Source organism: Harpia harpyja, chromosome 3, assembly GCF_026419915.1.
Source record: "Harpia harpyja isolate bHarHar1 chromosome 3, bHarHar1 primary haplotype, whole genome shotgun sequence".
In the NCBI taxonomy this organism is placed as follows: domain Eukaryota; kingdom Metazoa; phylum Chordata; class Aves; order Accipitriformes; family Accipitridae; genus Harpia; species Harpia harpyja.
In genome coordinates, this window is record NC_068942.1 from 79082178 (window position 1) to 79098687 (window position 16510).

Consider the following 16510-nt stretch of genomic DNA (forward strand, 5'->3'; position numbering starts at 1 on the left):
GGTTTTATTTCTCTCTTAGCGCCTTGAATCCCTGTTTTAAGAGAACCAGGGGACACACAAGGCAGCTTTAGAGCTGCTCCTTTTACTTCTCACCTGATCTATATTTTGAGATGGCTTCTTAGAAGAAGGGCAAACATAATAAGCCAGCTACTGTACTTTTTATAACTCTCAGTCAGGTCTTTGATTTGGGCCAGCAAGGAAGCTTGTTAGATCTGATAAAGCAACTAAGCATCTCTGGAAAATGCTATTAAAAGAACATGAAACAAATGAAAAGCTGGGATAGACTTAATGGTAAATACATGGCCTGGCAGTTCAGCACAGCTACATCCTGTTTGCCATTATTATTTAATACCGGCATCGACTGGTTGAAGGATGAGACAGACCAGGCAATTCTCTGTGGGGTTTACTTGAATACCATTTCACTTTGAGATTAAACAAGCCCACAAGCTTGGATCACGCTGTCTTGTTGGGAAATTTTAATTAATTGATTTAATGTCGGGGACTACTGTAGTCAAGCAGTAAACAACACCCCTTTGATCATCTACGTGGACAAACCAAGTCCCTGCTAACTATCAAGCAGTACCCAACTCCAGGTTAGAACTGGCGCAGCTTTAGCCTGCTCCTCTGGAACAACAAGCTGCACAGCCACTATGCCACATGCTGGTAATAGAAGCTGTTCATATGGAAACAGCTGTTGTCATGGCTCAGGCTCTTGGGTCTTTATATTAATTTTTTCTGAGAGCCCACAGAGGCCTAGAACAATTTATACCAGCTCTCCATTTCACAACAGTGACACATGGATATGAAGGGAAGTCTGCAGAGTAATTATTTCCACCATCATCACGTTAGCTGCTCCCCTTTAATGGCAGAACAAGGCTAGTGACAGAGATCGGGAGGCTAAACTCAGCAACTACCTCCAGCAGGTATGCTGCAACCAAGCGAGCAAAACTCAGTGCGAGACCACATAGAAAGGGAAGGTGATTTTTAAGACTGATTTCACCCACTCATTCTTTCATGCTCATTCTTGCACGTTCACATTCTCTAGCACCAAGACACATGCGTCCAAGTGATCCGGTGAGGACTGCCTATAGCGATGCAGAGGACAAGTCTTCATCATGCCTCTGTGATTCATCCTGAGTGGTGAAGACACCATATGACATTTACAGTCTTTAAACTTTCTCTTAATACAGGCAGCTCTGGGTCTGCTTGAGTTGCACCACACTGTTGTTGCTCCATATCCGTGTTGTGTTCCTATCCGAGGTATGGCCTCGCTGCCACCAGCACTCATTCCTTCTGCTATTACATTCTTCTCTGCTCTCCTCTTGCTGTCCTCAGCCTCCTGAATTGCAGCATATACACCATTCTTTGCCATGATGATTTCCACACAGAACCATCTGTCTTCCAAAGTTATCTGGAAGCACTGATCAGGCCCCACAAACACCTAGGTATTTAATTCCTGTTTGATATATAATGCAAACAAAAGGCTGATTTGGCGAGCAGTTTATTCCTGAGTTGTCCCTGGCAAGGAAGGTCACTTTACGTAGACCAGATAAATTGTCTTACAAATAGCCTACTGATCACTGGCTGGAAATCTGTGGCTACATGCATCAATTCCCAACCTCCATCTGTCTTTACAGCTAAGCATTACTCTTTCCACCACCACCACCTCAATCTTTTCCTCAGAGGCAATAGCCAATGGTTTGGAAGCAGGGTCATGGCAAAACAAAAAAACCTGAATGATGGAAATACGAAGGTGGAATAACTATGAGTAGGGGAAGCTTCCTTCCCTGGTTCAGAGGTGTGCAGCACCTTGTGAGTACCTTGCAGCACTGTTAAAGGAGCTGCAGGAGAGTGCAGCCAAATAGCTTGGAGCACGGCTTTCTCTCCCCGAGACCGAGCAGCTGTCCTGGAATTGGATGTGGCACAAAGCTGCAAGGGAACAAGAGGGAGGACAGAAAGCAGCTACTCCCCATTTTCTACAGGTTCTAACGAGCGTTTGTATTTTTGTCTTACACAAGCAGATGTGAAACCCAGCCCGCCTGTCTTTAGGAGAATTCGGCTCTCTCTCAAGAAGCAAAACAACACTTTCTCTTCTCAACAGCCGTTTTTATTGCTTTTGACAATACACCATTGGAGGGAAAAAGAAATAATTTTCTGCTCTTCTTTAGCTTCTTTCTTTATAAGTAAATTCCCTGGGACTATTGATAAAAGGTAAATGGTTAACTTTGCATCCAAGCTGACAACGCAAGTAAAAAAGAGTTGGAAATTGCCCAAAGCAGGCTACTCGTATAAGAATAGCACCACAAAACTGCCCAAGTAACCACTCTACGGAGTAATTAACTAACATTTGCATGGAGAACAAGCTCTTACAGCCATTGCTAACAAGATTGAAAGTCCTTGTCTCAAGATGACATAGCAGAGGCTCAGGCCTGAAGGTGTCAGCAATGTTTAGTTCAAGCCAACAATAATCAAGAAAAAAAAATCTTTCCACTCATTCCAACAGGCTTTGGCTAAGGTCCCTCACAAACACACATGCACGCACACATGCAAATCTTTCAAAACAGCCAGAAACAGTGTCCTGAATCACACCTTCAACTCCCAGCTCCTGCCACAGTCCAGCCTTCATCTACAAAATAAATATACATGGGTTTAACAATGAAGAATATTTACTTTCCTTCATTTGATACATTCTGTAAAGTGCTGTGTTTCTAAATCATACTGAGTTAAAATGATATATTGCTCTAGTATTTTAAATACAATAAATATAGAATGAGCTGTGTGCAACTTCACTTGCAAGTTTTATTCTTTTTTTAGTAGATATACTAAATTTAGTAATCAAAATAGCCTCCACTAGTACTCCACAAAAAACTAGTAAGAAGTTATAAATAAAATCATGTCCGTCAAAGATATTCTACGCACTTCTCCTGTCCACATTGCATGGATAAGCGTAGTGTTCCTGTGAGCATATGGAGCAAAGAAAAACAAGGAAGCTGAAAATTACCTAACAATAAAAAGCAAAACCATAGAAGTTAATGCTACATATCCTCCCATAAACAGTCTGTTTTCTACATTTAATCTTGGTGCATACAACCCAGTAGTTCTATTTTTTCCCCATTAAAAGACTCTTCCAGGAAGAACATCTTGCAAGATATGTGTTGATTCATCTTCATCTTGCTCCTTTTTACTGCAAAGTGGAAAAGATTCTTGAACAAACTGCCTACACATTGGACACTGCTGAAAATACTTAATGCAGCCATCACACAAGCATGCGTGCCTGCAGGGTAGGAGTACCCAGTTCACTGTGCCATTTTGGCAAACAACACAGTCTTTACTGTTTTCTTCATGCAATTCTGGTTCATCTTCAGCCAGTCCAGCCTTTTCTAGCAAGCTTCTGTCAGTGCTTCTCTCAGCAGGGGATGTATCGCTTGAAGACGGTGCAGTACTATTTGCAGACATGAAGAGTTGCTAAAATACACATATACACAAACATTTAGAAGTCAACAAACTCCCCTTGATACCTGAACACCCACATGCAATGCAAATTCCACTGGGTCAGATTCACTGGTTTCCACTGGGTCAAATAGTGCCAGACTCTTCGCGTGAGTCCTGACAGTTGCCTGGCCTTCAGTTAAAGGTATTTCAGAAGCATAAAATTACATAAAACACTGGGAAAATATTAAGGATAAGTCATCAAATTTTAGCTGAATCAAATCAATGTACACGCATGAACTTTAACAGAACTGCCCAGGTTTTGAGCAGCTCGGGTTTCTGTTTCTGGTATATCATTCTCTATGCCTAGGGGGATGTTTGTATCCATTCCTACCAAAAATATATCCACCAAGCTGTCAGATCTACTTCACTCAACCCATTCCGCTCTTGCTCATAGTACAATCCCCTACTCCTTTTTGTCTTATTTTATGTGAAGCACAAATTCTTCTGGGCATGATCTCTCAATATAGCCAGTAAACTACCATGCAGCTAAAGATGCCCATAGAGAGCACACTATACAACTAGACAAAATGCAGCTGCACAGTTATTTCTGTTCAGTTTAAGCAGTGTTTTTACAATGGCAACCATACATGAAAAGAAAGCTTAAGGGGATCAACAGGGAAGTTTACCTGGCTCAACTATGTCGGCAAAAAATGGTCAGGACAAACATTTCTTTGGACAAATCTATTTCTGAATGAATGCTAATTGAGGCAATTGAATTAATTTGGCCCAATTTCTAGCTTATCAATACCATATGTTATTTTTATTATCACAGTAATATAAAAGTGAATTGCACAGAATCACATCACCAACTGCCTGACAGACACAGGACAAAGATGGTCCCACAACATGCATAGATAAGGGGAACTGTAATGGAATAATGAGAACGTTGTTTTAACTTACAATGGTATGTGCTAGGCAGATTCCTAACCTTTGTGCATGTATTGGAGTAAAAAGAACCAAAAAAAAAGTATCTTCTGAGGCTTTCCCAACTGAAGGGCAGTATAGGAGAAAGTGCTGGCTTGAGAGACTAGCAAGGAGGTAACAAATGTTCTGTAGAGCGGAAGCATTTGACAGCTAGTTAATGTCTTACTACTGCTTTAATAAGCGGACGGGACCTAGGCCTCTAGACTAGAATCAAGTAATTTCCCCAGGAGATGTTGAATATTTTCATGTAAAATATTTCTGTACAGTAACTTTCGCTGGAACTACTTAACTGATAAAATAATTTTAACTATTATCCAGTTCTTTGCATGATAATAAAAGTCTTATACTAATTTAGGCTCCTGAAAGCCTACACAAACTAAACACTGTCACCCAAATTAAACAAGACTCAGTATGCGGCCTACCTTCAGATCATGGTATTGACCTTCAGCTAGAAGTAGATACTGATATAGTATCCTGCAGGAAAGTCTGTAGCTTTCATCAGGAATGTGAATTACAGCCACCATTGAAACCTACCAAAAAAAAGCTATGTTTAATAACTTTCCTTTTTGTTATATGATTCATATAGAACAGTTTGCTTGAAAGATTGCATACTTTGTTACAACCTCTGACCTGCTTATTTCCTTAGACAATCAGGACTTCAACAATGTTGACTTCAAGCACAGATCAAAAAAATAAGCTGGGCAAAGCAAAAACAGGACGTGGCACAAAGTAACGCTTTTGGCACTTCAGCTTTCTGCCCTGGTTCTCCATGGAGCCCTTCTATGGCCACTTTACAGCACAGACCTGCTCGGACTGCTCTCACCTAATGGAATTAGGCCCCAAACCAAAATGGCACCTAAACACATGCAGTCCTCCTGAAGGTTAAGTGCTTATGCAGCTGAGGTAGGGCTTGCTTACACAGTCACGGATGTGCCTCAGAGAAGCTACCTGCATGATGATTTCAACCAGAAGTAGCAGCTCCTACACTCCTCCTTCCACACCACCAACTCATGATGAGCTCCTCCTAGATGGGAGAGAAGCTGACAAACTGCAAGGAGTTTCGTGCAGCAACAGAGTCCCAAGCGAGCGCATGCACTTGAGTCCCGTACAACATCTGCAGCCACGTCCCAGGCTCTCTTCAACACAAGACATGACCCTGCCAGCTGAAGTCTGAGTGCAGAATTGCAGGGGAACATGTGAAAGGCAAAGTCTTCTCTTCTTTCTCCCACTTCCCTCACAAACACACAGACTGCAGTTTTGAGACTCCAAAAAGCATTTAGAAGTGTTGCTGATTGGCTTGTAAACCGAGTAGGCAAAAGACAAATTTCACTGGAAAGGATTATGAAAGGACCCCATGGGCTGACTTTAGAGTCATTTTTCTGAAAATAAAAGTACTCTAAGCTTGCATGCTGTGCCTAATACCCCTCACCCTGCCCAAATTACGTAATAGCTTCTAAAAAGCAGGAAAAAAAGAAAGTGAAATTCAATATTATTGTAGTTCCCAGAAGCTGTCAAAAGAGAAATGAAATATAAAAGAAAGCTGGTTTGTATAAAAAAAAAATTTTAAAGGCAAACCAGACTTGCACTTCAAAATCCATACATGGCTAATTACATGCAGAGTTTAAATATATATGTACCTATACACACGTATTTATACTAACTGAATTTACTATTCTGTAGCAATAAGGTCTTTTTTTCTAAATCACAATGCCTCAAAAAAAAAAAACAACCCAACCCAACCAAACAAAAAAGGACCAACAAACAAACCAAAACCCACACCACTATTAGCTTTGTTTTGGAACCTGAAAGCCATTAAATCTCAATTAAAATGACAGATTTTGTGTTTTGATAATAAGAGTTTTAAAGCTAACTGTTCTCACTGTATTTGTATTATGTCATCCCACCATAACATAAGTGCTTTCTCAGGGATGACGCGTGTCCTCAATTCATACTTTCTTCAGACACCTAGGCAACTTTTTAAGTTTGAGTGGGATCAGTTCCTAATGTAAGCATCTCGATCTTCAAGCTATTGTCGTCTCTGTTATGCTGTCCTGCAGTATAGAAACATATACAGTGGTACTATGATCTAGTAGAAATGCTATGCTGTTTGATTATAGAACCCCTTCCCCACGAGCACGAGGTATTTTCTCTCTTTGTAAATACTTGTACACCATAATCGAGTTACTTCTCAATCTTCTGTTTTATACACAGGCCTGAGATCGAAGTGTTCTTCCACTTTAGCCCTGCCAGTCTTCAAATAATTTCTGTAACTCTTATATACAGTCATGCTAATTTTCTGGAGCTGGGGGAAAATTGCGGCACAAAACCAAATAGGTATGATCCAGCCACAAATACAGTTAGGATGAAAATTAGACCCCCCAGAAAAGAGATACTGGAACACCATCCATAGTGATGGACACACACACACTCAAAAAAAGTAATTCAAGATGGAGCTTGATGCACTGATGTGAGAATAACACAGCAACACCATACTGGCCACAGTGGCAAAGATCCCTTTCCATGCTATCTTTATACTTTACAAGTTTTTTCAACAAAAACAGATGCAATTCTGACATTTGTCTGGCAAGGAGTTCAGGTGGAGTAACTCCTTTGACCATGTTAACGGTTGTGTTCTTTTTCTCCAAAACCAGAGGAAAAATATCTCCCCCACTCTCCTTCCATCCCTTTCTTCTATGTTAAGGAACAAAAGAGAGGTGTTACAAATTCATGTCCATGCTAATGTCAAACACATTCAAATATGACTTTTACAGTCTCTTTATATTAAACTAATCTGAGCTCTAAACATATTAGATGTACTAATCTAGGAAACTGCTGGGGGGGAATCTCGAGTGGGGACAGGAGGGAGGAAGGCAGTCCTAAGGTCAAGTGACAAGAAGCCAAGGACAGGCATCACTTGGAAAGGGAGCAGATTTCTTAAGCACTGGTATGATCACAAACTTTCCAAATGAATGTATGAAAAAGTGTTCAGTGGATTTAGGCAATTTGCTTCTGAGTTCATTTGTATTATTGTTCAAGCAGTTAGTGCTATCAGATTATTAACCAAATGAATAGATGGCAGATAAAAGTGCGTCCCAAATTGTTCCAAAAAGAATCAGTCAATTTAGAGTTTAGAAGGGATATTGAACTGTATGTGACACAGATGAAGCTGCTTTAACTGTAAGAGATTAGGAGACCACCTTTCTGAGAACCTGAGTATCTCATATCAGTCTACTGCAAGACCTTTACACCTTCCTGTAAATGACCTGAAGCTGGCTACTGTGAGACATAATGTACAGCATTACATAGACTCCGGCCTGTTGGAGAAAGGTAATTTCTATGTTCCTAACAGTCAAGTCAGCAATCAGCTCAAATATCTGTGCCAAATACTAAAAAAAAAAATCCCGCTACCTTGCCAACAGCAATCCAAAAGACTGTATCAGCACGAGAGCTCCACCACAGGTTTATATGACCAGAAAAATCAGAGTAATAGCTTACTAACCTACCACAACCCTAGTTCATCTGACCACAGGGCTTACCACAGAGACCTTTGCAGATACGAGCTTTGTGAAAATCATAAGCATCCTTTGAATGCCATACATAATTTTTATATAGCAATTATCCTTGCTCTTCTGCCATGTTCCCCTGCAGTCATCAGTGACAAAGTTAGGGACCAAATTCTAGGAGGCAGGGAAAGGAAGCTGTTTTATTCAAGCCTGTCTCCTGAAACATTCAGGCCTCAAATATAGCGACCCTAAAATATATTCTTATATTACTTACAATATCATATACTTCTCTGTCTTCTTCATCAGCTAACGTCAACAATGCTATCAATGGGTAGCGAGATCGAGGCACTGGGCCAAAATCGACAACTTGAGCATCTTCAGGTAACTGACAATATTTTTCTTCCTTGTCATTTTTTTTAATGCTTTGTATGTGTCAAGGAAAACAATCAGTGTCCCTGCAACTGTAGACAAATGTGACGTTTGCATAAAGAATGTTTGTCATCATATTTATTCATAAATATATTGTGCCAAGAACTGCCGAGTGTTCACAAGTCTCAACATTCCCTGTGCCAATAAATTAGCATATTTTGTCAAAACAATTTTAAAAAAAGGATACAAGTACTGTTGTCGATAGAGGTATTCGCTGTACAGAGCATCCTCTAATGCCTGAGGAGTCTTTATTCTGAAGCAGTAGACATGTTTCTGCAACGCTTCGTGGAGTTTTTGAACACTGCAGCCCCAGTAGCATGTAAGAATGCAGTCTTCCAGACAATCAGGTGTCAGTGTTATACCCTCTTATAGAAAGAAGATAAGGATTTCATTAACAAACCCATGTGCAGGAATTCTGGAACTGCTAAGTGTAGGTTCTTAAAGGGCAACAAGCAGAAAACAACTTCAGTATCCCAGATTTTTATCATTATAATCTAATCTTCTAAGAATTCAGACTAGGTTTGGTGCTTATGAAAGTCAGTGGAGATGAAGAAGTGGGTGCGAGGAGATAAAATGGCTGATTAAGCTGACAAAAGTAGCATGTGCCTTTTATGAAGGCTAAATTTTAACTTCTGGTAACATTTTACACACTCACTGGCAGACCCAAGAGCACAACCCCTAGCCCAAAGTCCATTCCCTCCTTAGATAATGGTATTAATTGGATCACTGGCCTACAACACTCTCTGTGGGCTCAAAGAATAAAGCCCTCTTGATCATGCAGAGGGAGGATAAAAAGAGGATCTATGCACTCCATTTCTTTTCTAAAAATCAAGTACCCAACCCATGAACTTCTGAACACTTACTGCGCAAACAGGAGCAGAACTCTTGAAAAGTCCCACCAAATTCAAGTGCTCAAACCTCCTGAAAAATCCAGGTTACCTGAAGACTAAATTGTTGGGTTTGTTGGGTTTTTGGTTTTTTTTTTTTTATGTTGAGGGAGGGGTAAAACTGCTGCAGCCCTTTTCTCATTCATAGCAAGGCTCCACATCTCAGCCTTGCTTACTACTCCCCAGTGATGCAGAAGGGCATGAATTTCACTTCCTACGTGGGTGATTTCAAAGATGTTAGGAGCTACTTGAACTTTGATCCAAATAGATATTTAAATTCAGTTTTCACTGAAGCAGAGACAGAGAGAGAGGGAGATATTCATTTATTTAATAAAAGTAGTGCACCTCCAAACACGTCTGGAGATCTGGACTTAGATTTAAGTGGGCGGCATATATTTTATAATGAATTCTATATAATTCAACAATTCTGTAAAGTTTACAAAAACGCCCACAATAGTTGCTAATCTGCAAATGTTTTTGTTACTTAAAAATCTGTTATAGCAGGAAGCGTTTCATTAATAAGAATTAAACTGTACTTAAATATCCAAACATTTCACTTTTAAAAGCACCACATTTATAAGCTGTGTAAAATTTATTTCTGTTGTAATGATGGGAGGAAGCATGTTTCTGAGGAATTTTGGTAAAGGAAAAGGGTGAGAGCAAGAAAACATAGTACTAAGATCAAGAACCCAAACTGACAAAAATCAAGCACATCAGAAATCCACTGACTTGTTACTGAGGCTGTAGCAGGATGAGTGATTTCTAACCCAAAAGGATTCTTCACTTGTCTCATCCGCTTTTTCAAAACTCCTGTGCTGGATTCTGTTTCTTCTGAGTTTCTCAGAATAACAGGAACACCCAACCCAAACCTATGAGACATGAAACAAGAACAAGTGGGTTAAGTGTTAGTGTTGACACATTTGAATTTTTCTTCAGCTCTAAATAGCAAGCAGCACAACAAATAGAGCTAGCTTGGCTTTGCAGAATATCTGCTAGGATGCATGCATAATACAGCCTGCCAATCTGACTCCAGCTTTTTGTGGCAGAAGGTAGGAGTCTTTGCAGCGATACAGAAAACCTATAAAGGGGGAGTATGTTACTCCTGCGTTTCCAGAAAGAGACTAAAGTTAACCAGAATGGTCAATGCCCTCTAGTGGCAAATGGTTACCCAGAGCTTTCTTCCAGTTGACATTCTACACATCCCATCACAGGACCAAAAAAAGTCGCTGCTGGCAAAGATGGAACAGCCTTAATGGACTGGGTGCTCAAAAAGAACACCTTGGAGTAAATCATTCAGCCCCAAGATATTTCTAGCTGTAACTACAGCCAGCAAGATGTTTTTATGGGAGACTAAGATCCTGATTTCCCATGTAAACCTCAATTACAACACTATGCTCATATTAAACCAGAGGCTGTAAAGCCTCTGCTTTGAGCCAGAAACCAAGTGCAAAATAGTCAAGACTCTGAATCAAAGCTGAGACTCTAAGACCCCTTCAAAGCTGAAACTAGCATGCTAGCCCAAGTGATATTCTGACCCTAAAAGGATAACGAAACAAAGGTTTAAAAGGTTAAACACCTTATGAATCAAAATAAAAATCAAAGAAAGCAAGGAAGAATATTTTCATATTATTTCCGATGCCAATCAAAACCCCCAAGATTTTCATATTGCCTGGGGCTTTTAAAAGAACGATTACAGAAGATCAGGATCTACAAAAGAAGCTCCACAACAGACTTCCTTTTACGCTCAGCTAAAAATAATTCTCTAAGGTGATAGCAATAACTTTCAATAACCAAAATCTGATTAGAGAAACTGTCCCAGATATGCAATCAGAAGACTACTTCGGAGACTGAAGAGATTTTCTTAACTGCATTAATCCAGTCCTGTCCCATTAGTAAGGCAACAGGGAGAGGCTGTGGGAGTCTTTTGTTAATGCATTTTAGAAAACAGTTATTAATTAGCTCAGGCTGTACTTTCCTGAATTTGTGCTTTTGTCGCTGCCACCTGTACTGCTGACCTGATGGCCTGTTTAATGGCTTTGAATTTTGGTTTATGCAGTCATCAGCATATTGGGTGCTAGAAAACTCTGAATGGCACAAAGCATCGGCTCTTCCCTGCATCAATTGTTTCCATTTAGTATACTGAAATAGCAGCTGTTACAGTAAGGTGGGTCTCATATCAATAACTCAAGCTGAAAAGGGCACTACCAACTTCAATGTAATCAGTTTGAAAATTGCTAAAGCAATTTTATGTACAATACAGCTCTGAGCCAAACAGACAATTTTGTAGCTTAACTGCTACTTTTTCCTGGTTTTAAAATCTTTTCCAACTCCTGTGTGTCAAATGGAGAAGAAAAGCAGAGCTTTTACTGACATTGGGCTCCTTTCTATTGATTCATGTTGGAGTGGTGCCTTTTGTAAGACTAACAGGGAAAAACATCAGTCAAAAGTGATTTTCAAGTTGAGGAAACTACTTCAGGAAAAAAAATTCTCAAAGCCATTCTCAACAGCAACAACCTGTTCCTGGCAGTCTAACAAATATTTGCCTTTACCATTTAATGTCTTGTGTGCCTGAGTGTCACAGATACACCAAAGAAGAAAGAGATCGAGCTGGCGGAAAGTACTCTATACTCATTACTCCATCTTCGATAAATTCCTTTGGTTTGCCAGACTTTGATGGAAACATTTGCCTTTCTTCGATGATATAATATCGGGTGCTCAGCCATACTTCGTTTGTGCGCATAGAGGGTCAAATCTCTGTCCAATGCAAGTAAACACAGCCATGCTGACTTCACTGAGGCTGTAATGAAGTACACCAGTTAAACATCTTACAAAGAAACCAGGTGCAGCAGCTGTTTCACTTACTCAATATCCAAAACTCAATGGAGCTAATCTCTCCAGACGCACATAAAAATGCCTCCTGTTTTATACCATCTGGCTGATTCCGAAGCAAAACCCCTGTTCTTTGGAAACTTTCTTTGCTGGTCGAAAGCAACAGGATAATCACCATGAAAAGCAGCCATAGAAAAAAGCCTCTAGTACAGTTTTAGCAGCAGCTGAAGGCAGAAAGGCCTTTCTGTTCAACAATAAGGTACAGTGTTTCTGTAAATTTTAAGGTAGTATTCAGTGTATGAAGGATGAATAAAGACAGTTTTTATTTTATGATCTAACAGTCTATCAGCCTAGAGCTGGTATAGGGGAAAATTAACTTCTTCAGAACAATAATAGTTTAGAAAAGGCAGGAGTTTCCAACATTTTTGTTCATGAGTTAATTTCTTCAAAGAGCAGCCTGGACTTCGAACAGCTGCTGAGCCTACAGCTCCTCCAAATACGAGCATTCATCTCCAGCTAAAAAAGTGACGTACAGGACTGTATTCACCTCATCTGAATTCCACTTCATTCCTAGGCACAGAGCATCTAATGGGCTGGCTCTAGAAAGCTACCTGTGCAGTAACCTACTTAGACTCTCTGAGCAGAGCCACAGGTATCCAGGGCTGGCCATCAAAACAGACGCTCATCAAATCAGTGCATGATTTTGCAAATGAATACATTAACATTCCCAAGCAGTTGGTGTTTTTCAGGCTGACTGACACCATCATGAACACATCCATAAAAGAAGCTGACAATTGATGCCGAAAACGATGGGGGAAACAAAATGTCATTACAGCAATATATCAAGTATTATGTACTTATGACACCATATACATTTATAGTACTCTGTGTAGCAAATAAAGGATCAAGTTGTTTTCACGAGTAAGTTCATGTGCACTTAAACTGTAACTGCAGCTGCAGACACATTGAAGTTGTTTGGAGACTCTTGGTCATACGGCCATGGTACAGCAGAGTTCAAAGGTAGCAGCAAATATCTCTGAGCAGCTGGCCACATACTCACATATTTGTATGTACTGAGCTCCTGGCTACTGCTTCTACTTGACTAACAGTTCCTTAACAAACTAGTTTGACGACAGTTTGTACATATTTACATAAACTGCAATAATATCCAGTGCAGATGCACCTAGAATCTCTGATCCTGAAATAAAAATGCATCTGGACAGTCCTCTGCACACCCTCTAGCCCAAAAAGCATCAATGGACACGTGTACAGATGTGAGGACCTTCTGGCACACCTAAACACAGATGTTTAACTGCAGGCAATTGCAAAGCATTTATTATAAGCAGATAAATAATGATTAAATTGATAAAGGATTACTGGTTTGGGATATACATGCCAGAGATTTTTTTGAATCACGATTCAGTATAATTTTTTTGTAAAGATAGTATTTTTAAAGAACTGATGAAGCAAAAAAGGAAAAAGTGGAGAAAAGTGGAAGGCAATATAATACTGTCAGTATGCAGTGGCACAGAGAGAATTATGAAAAGGATTTCTACTACCTCTCTCCAAGTAAATAATGAGGTGGAGTTTCATCCAGCAAAAAGACAACAAAAAGACCAGTCTTGCCTTCACTACCACTCACCCAGCACTAGGGGAGGCAATGCAAAACAAGAACAAAAACTTCCCACAAAGCCCATCTAAAAGATCTGCTTCATTCTCACCGAAAGCAATAGATGGCATATGTTTGAGCCAGTGGCAGCTAACAAAGTGATGTAAACAAGGGAAAGACTTTGCACTAAAGGAAAAGTCAAGCAGAGTATTTATAAGCTGCCAAGAGAAGAAACAGCTACAGCTAAAACATCTGTAATTCAAAGAGAGACAAAGGGTGGAAAACACTGAAGAACAGCACTACAGATATTAATGTTAAGCCAATGGGAGGAAATGCAATTCCTACTTAAAATATTTTGATTGCTAATCAATGCTCTCCACTTGGCAAGTATCAGTATTTACATTTACAGACACTCCTGAGTCGGCAGGAAAACAGATAGAACAGTGCTATGAACAGACATTCAGGGACCCGTTTCTGAAAAAGGCAACAGTGACATCTTTGCTGAAACCTCTCAAACACAAATAGGAGAAGGTCTTCCACTCATCACCCCTCTAGACACTTTAGCAGATCAGTTGTTTAAGGCTCCTCCCCATCCCAGTCCCAGCACCCTGTTCGGTTCACCTGAAACACCCCCTTCTCCGAGCTTCAGCAGTAGAACAGACTGGTACCCCGTCAGTGGTCCTGGGTAGTCTCACACCTCAGTAACAACTCTGCCTTGAAGCCTGGCAAATTTAGCTGCTACCCGGCCTAACACCAGGCACTTTACTCAATATCTGCCCATTTTATTTACTACCAAGATTTGAGATGTCCAACAGTGCCAAACTTTCCCCTTGGAGCAGCCCTCCCTGACTCCCACCCCCTCACTCAGGGTCAGGTCCTCTCCCAGCCATCCCATTTTCTCCACAGCTTTCGTCCTCACCTTCTCCTGCTAGAGCAGCCCCTCTTCCCCTATGGTCAGTGCTAGCCCTCCTCATCCTCCTTTCTTCAACACAACCCCACTTCTCCGACCACTGCCAGTCCCCACACACCCATCCTCACTGCCAGCCCTGACGCTGTCCCACCTCAGGGCCACCCCACAGCACCACAGCTCATTCCCCAAGAAGTGCCAGCTCCCATTATCCCCCTCCTACGCCGTGCCACCTCATTACACCGCCAGCCCTCCGCAGCCAAGGCCCATCACCCCAGATCAGACTCCACGGCCCGAGCCGGCCCCACAGAGACGGTGCTGGCTGCCCCCACAGCCTGCGCCGGCCCCACCACCGCACTCACCAGCCTAGCACCAGGCCGCTGGTGACGAGGAAGCAGACGAACACCACGGTGATGTAGAAGAGCGGCGAGTACTCGTAGAGCGTGACGAGGAAAACGGCGGCCATGGGGCCGGGCCGAGCCGAGCCGCCCGCCTCACCGTAGACCCCGCCAGCTCCCGCAGCCGGGCGCATGCGCAGCAGCTGAGCGAAGCCGTTGCCCTCAGCTTGCCCGGAGGTGGGCGGGACCGTGGGCGGGACCGTGGGCGGGGCTACGCTGCCTAGTGACGGCCCGCAGGTTCCCCAGCTGCCTGGATTTCCACGAAGCATTTAATTAATAAAACCCGCGTGTGTGCCCATCCGGCACAACCCGCCTTCAGACACCTCCGTGCCTTAACTGTGGCAATCCTAGCGCTTGGAAAAGTGACCTCGAGTAAAGATGGGATGCTGCCAAGTTCCTCCCTCTACTTCTAAACGGAGCACTACACAAATATGTTTTGCATGCTGAAATGCATAAGCAACCTACCTACAGAATACCGCACGAGGAAATATCTGGTTTTAAGAGTGTAGAGAGATTAAGTGACACTTCAACAGCTGCTCTGCAATCCTGCACTTCCATGGTGTTTACTGATGCTCTTGCTGAAAATCTGCAATTTTTTCGCATAGATCCAGCATTCAAGTCATTAATGTGATTTGCAAGAGGTCATATCCAAGACATGAAGTCTTTGTACTTTCATTCTCTTTGAGTGAGCAAAGCAGTATTTTTAATTCTTGCTGTTATGGGATTGCCGAGAAGGCATTTTCTTTTCTGTTACAGCAGCTTAAATTTCCAGCAGCACAAAAAAGGCCAGATATTTCCTCTAGCACCAAGACATCCCTCCAGCAACAGCCTATTATGGAAGAAAAGTGTCTGCCTCGTGCTTGCGGCTCGTATTTGTGATTTGTGAGCTCCAAATCCTGGTTTACTTCCAGAATTACACTCAACTCGTATAAACAAGAAGTACCACGAGTGGCAGAACTTACTGATTTCTGTCTCATGCTTGAATTTTCAGGCAGACACTCCAGCTGAGGCTTATTTAACAGCCATTTTTCTGTGTGTATTCTCCAGCGTTTTAGTAAAGGATGTGAAGTTACTGACAGGCCTTAGTGGCCTCGTCTAACCTTAGTCACCCTCCCCCGGGGCCTGCTCCTGACCCTGCCCATGGGCTGATATCCCGGCCCGGCCTTGGCACAGGGAGGATCCTCTGCGGATCAGAGTTTAAATATTGTCTCCCTTAAGGCACGCTAACCTCTAAGAAGCGGAATTCCCCTATTCCGAGCCCGTTTCTCCCGCATCCCCGGGGGCGGCCCGGCCGCCCCCACAGCTGACAGACCGTACGTGAGGAAACACCTTCCCGCCCGTTGCACACGGCCCCGCCCCGTTGCCATGACTACGCGGGAGGGCGGGGCCGCGGCGCCATAGCAACGGGGAGGGGCACGGCGGGGTGCGAGGCCGGGGCATCACGTGGCGCCGCGCCACGCGCCCGCGCCCCTTTCCCTCCCTCCCTCCCTCCCTCCCTCCCTTCCCTGCGGCGCCGCGGCACGTGGGACGCG

General features: G+C 42.3%; 1 protein-coding gene across 2 annotated transcripts; it reads right to left on the reverse strand.

The window, feature by feature from the left end:
• Nucleotides 1-2085: 2085 nt before the first annotated feature.
• Nucleotides 2086-15119, reverse strand: CGRRF1 (cell growth regulator with ring finger domain 1). Of its 2 annotated transcripts, XM_052783594.1 has the most exons (7): nt 14943-15119; nt 9965-10104; nt 8536-8713; nt 8194-8341; nt 7953-8093; nt 4839-4946; nt 2086-3465 (listed from the first exon to the last, which is right to left on the reverse strand). In XM_052783594.1, exons 1-7 carry the CDS (start codon nt 15110-15112, stop codon nt 3115-3117), a joined length of 1236 nt encoding a protein of 411 aa, XP_052639554.1. In that variant the 5' UTR covers nt 15113-15119; the 3' UTR covers nt 2086-3114. The 2 variants fall into 2 exon arrangements, with proteins under 2 accessions (XP_052639554.1, XP_052639555.1); XM_052783595.1 differs by lacking the exon at nt 7953-8093.
• Between the last annotated feature and the right edge of the window lie 1391 nt (nt 15120-16510).